Source organism: Ovis canadensis, chromosome 3 (assembly GCF_042477335.2).
Source record: "Ovis canadensis isolate MfBH-ARS-UI-01 breed Bighorn chromosome 3, ARS-UI_OviCan_v2, whole genome shotgun sequence".
Taxonomy (NCBI): Eukaryota; Metazoa; Chordata; class Mammalia; order Artiodactyla; family Bovidae; genus Ovis; species Ovis canadensis.
In genome coordinates, this window is record NC_091247.1 from 143,965,769 (window position 1) to 143,977,471 (window position 11,703).

General features: G+C 44.8%; 1 protein-coding gene across 1 annotated transcript; it reads right to left on the reverse strand.

The window, feature by feature from the left end:
* Positions 1-4,369: 4,369 nt before the first annotated feature.
* Positions 4,370-5,218, reverse strand: H1-7 (H1.7 linker histone). Its single transcript, XM_069581964.1, has one exon. It carries the CDS (start codon positions 5,216-5,218, stop codon positions 4,457-4,459), a length of 762 nt encoding a protein of 253 aa, XP_069438065.1. The 3' UTR covers positions 4,370-4,456.
* Between the last annotated feature and the right edge of the window lie 6,485 nt (positions 5,219-11,703).

The window sequence follows — 11,703 nt, forward strand, 5'->3', positions numbered from 1 at the left end:
GTCTAGTCAAGGCTATGGTTTTTCCTGTGGTCATGTATGGATGTGAGAGTTGGACTGTGAAGAAGGCTGAGTGCCAAAGAATTGATGCTTTTTAACTGTGGTGTTGGAGAAGACTCTTGAGAGTCTCTTGGACTGCAAGAAGATCCAACCAGTCCATTCTGAAGGAGATCAACCCTGGGATTTCTTTGGAAGGAATGATGCTAAAGCTGAAACTCTAGTACTTTGGCCACCTCATGTGAAGAGTTGACTCATTGGAAAAGACTGATGCTGGGAGGGATTGGGGGCAGGAGGAGAAGGGGACGATAGAAGAGGAGAAGGGGACGACAGAGGATGAGATGGCTGGATGGCATCACTGACTCAATGGACGCGAGTCTGAGTGAACTCCGGGAGTTGGTGATGGACAGGGAGGCCTGGCGTGCTGCGATTCATGGGGTCGCAAAGAGTCAGACACGACTGAGCGACTGAACTGAACTGAACAGGTAGGAAGGCCAGGGGTCTCCAAACAGAGGAAATAGCCTGCAAGTGTCAGACATTTTTATCTCTTTTAAGCAGCAGGAGGAAACAAACTAGGGATATTTTTTCCTTCTCTATACAAATTTAAAAGGAGGTTTCTCTTAAAATACTGTTGCCATAATGACACCTGGTTTCATCTGAAGTTAACTATTCTCAAACCTTGAGATAAGCAATGCCTTTTTCTTATGAAAATGTTTATCTTAAGCTATGCTAATGTACTATGCATTTACCCCAAACTCTGTCTTCAAGTCGGTTCCGCCTCTTGGCTCAGAATCTACTTGACAAACCAGCATGTAATACTCAGATATTGTTCCCCTAATCTATGTAAACGAAACTATTTGTATGGTAATCTGTCCTTCTACAAGATTCAAGTTAATCATTTTATGGCCCAGGATGAAGCATTTGGTGCCAAGATTATCCCAAAATGCATCTTAAGGGTGAGGGGCCTGGTGCCATTCTGAGTTTTAAGATGTTCCTTTCTTTCATTAACAAACTGCTAGTGACTATATAGGGCTTCCTTGGTAGCTTGGAAGATAAAGCGTCTGCCTACAATGCGGGACACCCGGGTTCAATCCCTTGGTCAGGAAGATCCCCTGGAGAAGGAAATGGCAACCCACTCCAGTATTCATGCCTGGAAAATCCTACAGGTGGAGGAGCCTGGTGGGCTACAGTCCATGGGGTCACAAAGAATCCGACATGACTGAGTGATTTCTCTTCACTTCTTCTTCACTTAGTGACTATATAACATCCAGCTGAAGATTAGCAGGGGAGTACTCCTTCTGCCCCCTTCTGATGCCTATGTCAGAAGCTTTCTCTATCTCCTTTATACTTTAATAAAACTTTATTACACAAAAGCTCTGAGCAATCAAGCCTCGTCTCTGGCCCCAGATTGAATTCTTCTTCTCTGGAGGCCAAGAATCCCTGCGTCTTTTCTTTCAGCAACAACCTTTCAATTGCAGCCATGAAATTAAAAGACGCTTACTCCTTGGAAGGAAAGTTATGACCAACCTAGATAGCATATTAAAAAGCAGAGACATTACTTTGCCAACAAAGGTCTGTCAAGGCTGTGGTTTTTCCAGTGGTCATGTATGGATGTGAGAGTTGGACTGTGAAGAAAGCTGAGCGCCGAAGAATTGATGCTTTTGAACTGTGGTGTTGGAGAAGATTCTTGAGAGTCCCTTGGACTGTAAGGAGGTCCAACCAGTCCATTCTAAAGGAAATCAGTCCTGGGTGTTCACTGGAAGGACTGATGCTAAAGCTGAAACTCCAATACTTTGGCCACCTCATGCAAAGAGTTGACTCACTGGAAAAGACTCTGATGCTGGGAAGGATTGGGAGCAGGAGGAGAGGGGACAACAGAGGATGAGATGGCTGGATGGCATCACCGACTCGATGGACATGAGTCTGAGTAAACTCTGGGAGTTGGTGATGGACAGGGAGGCCTGGTGTGCTGTGATTCATGGGGTCGCAAAGAGTCAGACACGACTGAGTGACTGAAATGAACTGAACTGAACTGAGCATTGTATATGAGTGCCTGTTTCCCCACACCCTCACCAACAGAGTATGTTCTCAAATATTTTGATTAAAAATGTTATCTTATTGTTTTAATGTACATTTCCTTTATGAGTAAAATTATACTTTTTTCCATATTTTTCAAGGCCATTTTATGTTTTTTCAACCACCTCTGAATACTTGATGTTAGATGGCATTACAACTGTAAAGTCCAAAAATTTTCTGACCACAATTGCACTAGGCAGCTGAGATAAAAGGAAAGCAAAGAATTGAGGGCAGGGATGTTCTATTTGCTCTGACCAAAGTTAAATACCTAAATATGCCACTAGAATGTGAGCACTAACAAACGGGAATTATGTTTTATCCATCTTTATTCTCAGCAAAACATTCAGAATCTTGCAGACACTTAGTCATCAATGAACACTAAGGATGAAGTGAGCTATTCTTGGCAGTTTCTCCATGGAAGTTAGTTTCTCCATGGAAGTATCTCCATGGAAGTTAGAATCATGACCTAAACAATCTGGATGGCCTACCTATGAGTTAAGATCATGCTTTATATTTAATCAGAGTACAGTCACCCTAAAGCTTATCAATGAAAATAATCTGAAATGACCATTGTTAGCTATGTAAATTATATAAATAATTTTCTTAATTTGGTAAATTTACTGAGTGATTAATAACATTTGCTTAAATGAAGAAAAACATCATAATACAAACAGAAGCATGAAGAGTCCTAGGAAATTTAGAAAACAAGTTGTTGCCAGTGTCCTTCCCATCCTAATTTAGGGGAAAGGGATTTCTAATTTGAGATGATCTTGTTCTTTAAGTAAAAACATCCTGGAACTATAAAGGGGCAGTAACATCTGGTGATCATATAGGCATTTAATTTGTTCTAATTGTGTTCAGTAGACAATGTTTCTCTTTGCCTTTTTTTCAGGTGGCTATTTTCTGATTGTTTGCTTCATTCTGCCTCTTACAGACAATTCAAGTGCATAGTAAAACTAATTATAGCAGGGGGAGATTTCAAAGTTCAGATCATCTATAGATGAAATACAGGGCATGCATTTTGCTGTTACATCGTATAGGCTTAAAAGAGTGATCCTCATTTAAAGGTGTCAGTGAATATTAGCATCACTGAAGTTTGTTTTAAATATAAATCCCATGCCCCCTTATAAAAGATATCAGAATTTTCTGGGGAAAGTTTGGTCAGGTATACTCTAAAAAACTCTTACATTTACCTCCCAAGGAACCATTTCTGTGTCCTGTCATGGCCGATGGCATGAGAACTGTTCTCATAGTGTGCTTTATGCCTGCTTTGAGAACCCAAAGAAATCACATATTTGCTCCAATTTGGTATATAGTGCTTACTACATGTGTTTTGAGAAAAGCAAAGATCTAGCTATTCATTATTTAGCCTTCCCCATCTTCTTTTATTTCTGATATGCATTCTGTATATCTTAGTAGTTTCCTCACTAGGAGCTAGTACTTTCCCAGCTGATAATTCCCTTAATGAACTTTGTCAATCAAACCATACACCATGATGTCTAAGTCCCTCTTATCATTTTATGGACACTTAAGATCACCTAAAATAATCCTACTCTAATTCCAGCATTTTTTTAAACAGAGAAGGAAACCAAGACCATGAGTGATTAAAGAACTTAGTTAAGGTCAGAATGGCAGCACTTTGACTAGGATCCTGGTCTCATTAAGTACTGATCCAGTATAGTTTTCTGTGGTAGCACATTATCATTCTATCACAAATCATTTATACTCATATATAATTCTTGTGATAAGCACCTACCGTGACTTAAGCCTTGTGCTAGAAGCTTTCACACACACTGTCACTCAACTGAGGAGTAACATATTAAGACATATTTTTCTAAGTTAAAACAATTATCAAATCAGGGCAAAAATTACAAACGCATTACAATCAATTGCGGGAGACAGGCAGTCTTCTAAAAGGAATTTCCAGTAAGAACACTTTGGATTAGTGGGACCACTTAACCTAAAGGCTGTCTATTCTCTCGCCCCAGTGATGCCCCCATTTCTCTCCTTACTTGCCCTTCTCTCCGAAACTCAATTTAGATTTGCTAGGCTGTCTAACATTAATCCAACACATCCTCTAACCCCGTGAAGTTGCTGGCTTTCTTCTACCTGTTTTCTTTCCTTTTGAAAGGCATTTTCCTGGCTCCTGAAGCAGAAACAGAATGTCATACTCCTTGTTCTATCTTCGCTCGACAGGCTTCTGCTACAGGTCTCAGCTCAACACCCACCCTTTTGCCCTTCAGGTGCGGCAAAGAGGAAACAGACACAATGTGGTGGAAAGGTCTTGTATATAGTTTTGTTCATTTCAACGAGTGTGGGGAGCTGCTCTCACTGGAGCTTTTGGGGAAAGGCATCTGTGCCTGGAGGAAGGGGCGTGGCTCCCACACTATGGACTCCGGGTGGCACTCCGAGCACCTTCAGCTTTAGCCGAAGTCTTGGTGCGAGTAGCCCTCGGGTCGCACGTCTTCGCCTGCCCATGAGGAGTCCGGTCGGTTTTAGAGGAAGTTGGCCTCTGGGCGGTCCGTTTCACGGGCTTCTCCGGGTCCTGCTTCTTTTCCTCCCGGGCCTTGGAGCTTGGCCTCTTCGCATTTCGGGACCTGGGCCTGACGTCTTCCTTCTTGGCCCTCCCTTCCTCCTTGGTCCTGGAACTCACCAGGTCCTTGGCCCTTGACCTCACCTTCCTCGAGTCTGCCCTCGAGCGCCCCCTCCTCACCTTCCTGGCCACCGTGCGGCGGGCAGAGCGCCTGGGCGAGTTCCGCGAGTTCCGCGCCGCGAGAGGGGTCCTCGGCGAGCGCGCGCCCTCCTCCAGCCTTGGGCGTCCTGGCTTTCTCTTCGGCTTCAGAACCTTCCAGATCCTGAAGTAGCCGGCGGCTTCGCTGCCGCTCACCCGGAGGAGAAGGCTCTTCCCTTCGGACCTGCACTTTTCGCCCGAGAGGCGGCCGCAATTCCTGCGCACCTCGTAGCCCGCATTTCCGAACTCCTTCTTGAGAGCTGCCAGGGTCAGCCTTTTGTGTGAGGCGATGGCGCGGAGCAACAGCTGGGACACCTTGAGCACGGAGTGCGAGCCCCGCCTCAGCGGTCCCGTGGGCTGCTGGGTTTTAACTTCAGTATCTTGGGTTTCGTCCATGGGCTCAACCCCTTCAGCCATGGCCCCGCTCCCGCTCCCGCTCCCGCGGGGCCACTGGCTCTGAACCTCACTCACCCAGGTATGAGCTAGTAAGAGCGGCTGCCAGGCCACGTCACAAAGGCAGGTCCTATTACGAGGGCGGCCGACCCAATGGGTAGGGGGTCTTTCTCACTTTGAAAAACCAATCAGACGCCGTTTCCTTCTAGGTCTAAACCAATTCGGATTTTCAGAGCCTTTGCACACCTGAAAAATCCCCTTTGTAATATCTAGGGTTCTGTTTCCTGGTCTTAAGTTTATACTTCTCATTGATACTGATCTCAGCCGCTTTCTGAAGGTCGCTTTTTCTGTGGTCCTGCACACCATCTACCCACATTCTCCTAAAAAGGAAGAGAAGTTGTTCCCAACCACCCACAAGTAATATAATGCCTTTAAAAAGTAGCGATGGTAGTCTATAAAACACAGCCTGGCTGAGAAATTCCCATTTTTAGGTCCCACCAGGAAAATGTATGCAGTCATATCTCCCTGGCTGTCAGCACAGTGGATTTTGTGCAAGAGTATGAAACAAAGTAAGAAATCACTGTGTTCCCTCTACCCTAAACATAGTTCCCACACCTGTAAAGTTCAGACGCCTCGTTCAATTGGATTGGAACAATCCAGATTCCAAATAAGGACAGCCTAAGAACACTGGTCTAATCATTATTCTTTAAACAGACTCTGATTTTCTGCGTCTTGTCCTCTTAGATCGCGTATCCCATCTCTGTCCAAATAAATCCTGCTTGTCTTTCAAAATCCTGCTAAATGCTCCTTCACTGAAGCCTCCTCAGACTCCTTCAGTAAAAGAATGTCTTTTCTCTTAATTACCACAATTGCTTCTGTAACCCTATATGGTTTTTTCTTTACTGTAAATTAATTTGATATTAGAAGGTACAGTGTGGCACAATATTTTAAAAAAGAAAAAACTGGAGCTGGAAGATATGAATACATATCCTAGCTCTTTAATAGCCATATGACATTAATAATCCTTAATATTTTTAAATCTGACTTCCTTATCTAAGAAAGAGGTTTAATAATCCCTTCCTACCAACATCACAGAAACATACCATACTGCAAAAATTCAGAAGATGTGATAATAGACAAACGAGCATAAAAGTTATTTCACTCTGGATCTTTATATCTTTCCAATGAAATAAAAAGGTCGCTCAGAGTCAGACGGTCTTTGAATTTCTATACCCCGTGCTGTACCTAATACAGCATTATTATATATAGCAAGCATTTGATTTGAGTCTGCTTAAGCTCCTTGTTGGTGAGGAGGCTTTTTCTGGATTCAGAAGGAAAGTCCCAGAAAAACATGAGAAAAGAGCAGGATGAATTTCAAAGAGCTGGAAATGAAGGCAACCAAGGAAGCTAGTTGTTCAAGGACCTCTAATTTAAGACACGGTTTAGTTGAGAATAATTCAAAGAATACGTCAAGTTGCAAAGAATATCATACTTTTCCAGAGGACATTCACATATCATCAGCAGTCATAGGCTGGAGTGTGGCATTGTTTCTTCCAGGAATCAAAGTTCCAGGAAGTTGCTTAGACCAGAGCTTGTTAAGTTTTAACATGCACTGACTTCATAATGTACAGCTTCTAATACATTAGATCTGAGATGGACCCAGAGATTTTACCAACAAGCTCCCACGTAGTTCCTGGATAAAATACAAGTGCTGGGGGTAGAGGAGAGTAGACAATGAGAAGGAAAGTGGCAGGAGATAAGACTGGAAACGTAGATGAGGGTCAAGTTGTGATGGACAGAGACCATTATAATGACACAGATGTTACAGGTCACACAGCAGTTAAGTGGTAGAGTTTGGATTTAAACCTGAGTCTACTTAATTCTGGGCTTCCTTGGTGGCTCAGAGGGTAAAGTATCTGCCTGCAATGTAGGAGACCCAGGTTTGATCCCTGGGTCAGGAAGATCCCCTGGAGAGGGAAATGACAACCCACTCTAGTGTTCTTGCTTGGAGAATCCCATGGACGGAGGAGCCTGGTAGGCTACAGTCCACGGAATCGCAAAGCGTTGGACACAACTGAGACTTCACTTTCACTTTCTACTTAATGTAAGGCCTGAGTTCTTAAAATTACTATGCTAGGTTTCCTTTCCTCCCCACCGCCTTATATATCTCCATTATAGAATAGAGGGGCCTCCCAGGTGGTCCTGGTGGTAAAGAATCTGCCTGCTTCTGCAGAAGAAGCAAGAGACGCAGGTTCAATCCCTGTACTGGGAAGATCCCCTGTAGTAGGAAATGGCAGTCTGCTCCAATATTCCTGCCTGAAAAATTCCATGGACAGAGGAGCCTGGTGGGCTTTAGTCCATGGGGCTGCAAAGAGTTGGACGTGACTGAGCAGCTGAAAACATATAGAGTAGAGGGAAGTTTAGAATCACAGCTCAGAGTCAAGAGTATTTATAAGCAATCACTGTACTTTCTCCAAGGCTTTCGATCAGGGCAGAGTTCTGTGACCCTGAGGATCTCTAGGGGCAAGGGCTAACACAGGAGCACAGGGACAACGCACCAAGGAAGAGCTGCCAGATGCAGAGGCAGAACTACATGGTGCTAGATTTCTCCCATTTGTAGAGTCTCTTGGCCTGGCTAGTCTTCCTGGTTGCATAGGCCAGTGGTCACAGGAAGGGGCAACCACCAGAGAAAAAGAAAAACAGACAAAAGTGTTTGCTTTGAGAATAGGAGGAAAGTAAATGAAATATCACCTTCGTATCAGCTGATTCCAGGTAAAAACAGGGTTTCTTTTTTATGTATGATACTGCATACAATGGTATCGTCATGAAGGAAAGAACCAAATAAAAAACCATGTTTACTGATACCCCTGTGATCACAAAGGAGGCAAATTGGAAAACTTTGAGGCTGAAATCAAAGGAAAAGAAACCTATGAAAAACTGTCCAAAATACCAACACCTATGACAAAAAAAGAGAAAACATTTTTTGTTTATATATAACCATTCATTTCACATAGATTTCTGTATAAATATGCTGTAAATAAGAAAGGAATAACTAAAAGTGGGAGGTAGAAAACAAATGCCCCCACCACCACTCAGATGACTCAGAGGCTAAGAAAGCCCGTTGACATCTTTCATAGTGTTAGGTAGTTAGGAAAAAGGAGTCCAAATGGCAGTGGCTAAAAGACACAGAAGGGAAAAGCTTGCAAAAATAGAACAAAGGAAGGTCTGAGGACCAGAGTGAGGACCTCAGGTAAAACAAACAGCCCTCCTGGCTAGCCCAATTTACATAGAGCAGGCTCAGGAAGAGGAGAGAAAACATAACAAGATGAGCCGAAATTGAACCAGGGGCTTCTCTTCACGTCTTTTGGGTCAGCCCACCCTCATGCCTTGAGGGTGTATTTTCCTTTGCTTGCCAATAAAACAGCTATAACACTGGTCCATCCGGCAGTTCAAATTTTTACTGCAGTAAGACAGAACTGAGGAAATTACACACTCCTCCAACATATATGGTGCCATGACTCGGGTTTAACCTGGCTGAAACAATCTCGGCTCAGCCTCCACAGTGGAAGCTGAACACGAAGAAAACCCAGTGCAGGGGAAGTGACAAGAAGCCCACTGTGCTGGAAACCGGGACAGCAAAAACAAACTGAGCAGAAAGCTCACACGGCTCAGTCTCAGATTCCAGAGACCACTGATTTGAGTAGTAAGTCCTCGCTGCTGTGGCTGGAAGGACATATGGCTAACAAAATCTTAATTCCTTTACAGTGTCTTGTTTCTTGTTTTCTTGAACCTCCTGTGAACAGGCGAGCAGCAGTGGGTGCCCAGGGTGTCTCGAAGGCTCCACTATCTGTGGTGCCCTAGTAGCTGTTGCCTAAGTGGGTGGGGATTCTTCTGTCCTTAGGCCACTGAAAACTGTGAGCACAGGTCAGGTATTCAGCAGATTTTCCAGCAGGTTATGAAGGGGATTCCTTGGCACATTTTTCCCACTGCTTTTTCCTCCCATCCTCAGCTCCTCTCTCCATCTATGCCACTGCTTACAAAGTATTGGGCAGGTCATTGTCTTTCAATTCGTGAAAGTTGCGCTTGAAACCATTTACCTAAGATTGGGACTCAAACCCACATGGCTGGGACTTTGTACTATGCTTAGTCACTCATTCATATCTGACTGGGACTTGAAACCGCCCAAAACCCATGGTGCCTGGTTTTAGGACCTAATGAAGCTCAGGCTCTTGATACCTCATTGCAAAAAATTCAGTGAGAGACACAGTGATAAGTAAGAGGTGGATTTGTTCGGATTTAGAGAGAAGTACACTCCACAGGGTGTGGGCCATTGCAGAGAGTGGTGTGGTTAGTTTTCCCTGAGCTGGGTGATTTCATATGCTAATGAGTGGGAGGATCATTCTGACAATTGGGGAACCACCCCCTCCTCAGTCTTTTGACAGTCCCTTGTAACTGTCCTGGCCAGATAACCTCTGGCTGTGTCATTTAGCTTGAATATTGAGGATCAAGGTTTAGTTGAATTTGGCTTGTCATCTTGGACCCATTTGATTTTAATTGGTCTATGTTATGCCCTTGGGCTATGTCATTTTTTTCTAAAGTTGTGCCCTGCCCCTCTCCTGCCTGTTTCATGCTCTTTTCCTGAGCCCCATCCAGGCCCAAAATGTTGCCTCTACAATCTTCTGGAGGGACTTGGGAGAGACATACTGTATAATATCCAATCTCTCTAGATATTCAGGCCCTCATCTTCCATGTTTCCTACAACATGTGCAACAATAGCATCTCTCAGGGAACCCTCTAGGGCAGGTGACAGGCCCACAATGCCTGCTAGAAGTCCATCTGTTGGTGGCATCCCTTCAAAGGCAATTGGGCTTCCAGGGATAATGTTTGCAACTCTGGGAGTTAGCCCTACAGGCCGTTTGGGCCCAAACCCTTACCACCCTTCTCCTAAAGTTACAAACATACCCCTGGATCAAATCTCCACTCCACTTTTATGGAACATCTGGTCTGTTGCTTCATCACTTTGTTCTTAAACCACTTACTAACTCCTACAACCAGGACCCTGCCCCCTTGTAGGCAACAACTCTCCACCATGCTTCAGTTCAGTTCATTTCAGTTCAGTTCAGTCGCTCAGTCATGTCCGACTCTTTGCAACCCCATGAATCGCAGCACGCCAGGCCTCCCTGTCCATCACCAACTCCCGGAGTTCACTCAGACTCACGTCCATCGAATCTGTGATGCCATCCAGCCATCTCATCCTCTGTCGTCCCCTTCTCCTCTTCTATCGTCCCCTTCTCCTCCTGCCCCTAATCCCTCCCAGCATCACAGTCTTTTCCAATGAGTCAACTCTTCGCATGAGGTGGCCAAAGTACTGGAGCTTCAGCTTTAGCGTCATTTCTTCCAAAGAAATCCCAGGGTTGATCTCCTTCAGAATGGACTGGTTGGATCTCCTATTATTAAAATACTCCTAACGCCCCTAACAGGACTAGATAACCCATTCCTTTGCCATTACTTCTGTTATTACCTAAAGTGGGTCTATGACAATGAGATGTTTACCGTTGAAGACACCCTAAGCTGCTCTTATGAAAGACTAGGGGAGGAAATCAATGACTTACATTCTCTCAGAGCAATAAGAGGATAAGGCTTATGGCTGTTTCACCAGGTTCCCAGTCTCAGAGCACAGGCTCAGATTACTTTATATCATGGCATCTATCCCCATCTGCAGTGGACAAACCAGCAAAGAGTTAAGATTACAACCCCTTAATCCTACCCAACACTACTCATGCTGGAGACCTTAGGGATGTCCAACTCCAGCCTGGAGTCCCAAGGAGGTCGACATGCCTCGATCTCCCTAGGGATTTGGTCCCCAGGAGGTTGTCATGCCTCAGCCTGCTCGGGGATCCACCAGCCTGTGGTCCCAGGAGGTCGACCTGCCTAAGGATCTGGTCCTCAGAAGGTTGTCACACCTCAACTTGCTTGGGGATCCACCAGTCCAAGGGTCGCAGGAGGTGGACCTGCCTAGACCTGCCAGGGAGTCAATCTCCAGGAGGCTGTCACACCTCAGCCTGCCTGGGGATCTGTGCCCTGACCTGGGGACACCTGGCTCTCAGGTTGCAACAGTACTGGGTAGGATAAGCTTCAAGAAGACTCACCCCTAAGGAAGTCCACCCATGAAAATAGAAGGAAGCCTATTAGCTGTGGGACTATGCCCAGTCTCAGCAATAACTCAGGAGCCCAATGAGAACCCCATTGCCTTTCTGGAAAGGATAAAGGCCCTCTAAATGTTTGCCAATCTGGACTTAGACTCTTATGAGGGACAGGTGATTTCAAAAGACAAATTCCTGCACCAGTGTGCATCAGACATCAGGATAAAGTTACAACAGCTATAGCAGCAGGACCCTGCTGCCTCTTTAGATGAGATGGTCCAGACAGCCACCAATTCCTTTTATAACAGAGAACAGGAGAGGGAGGCCAAGGCCCAGGAAAGGGAGAGAAGAAAAGAGACAAGGCAT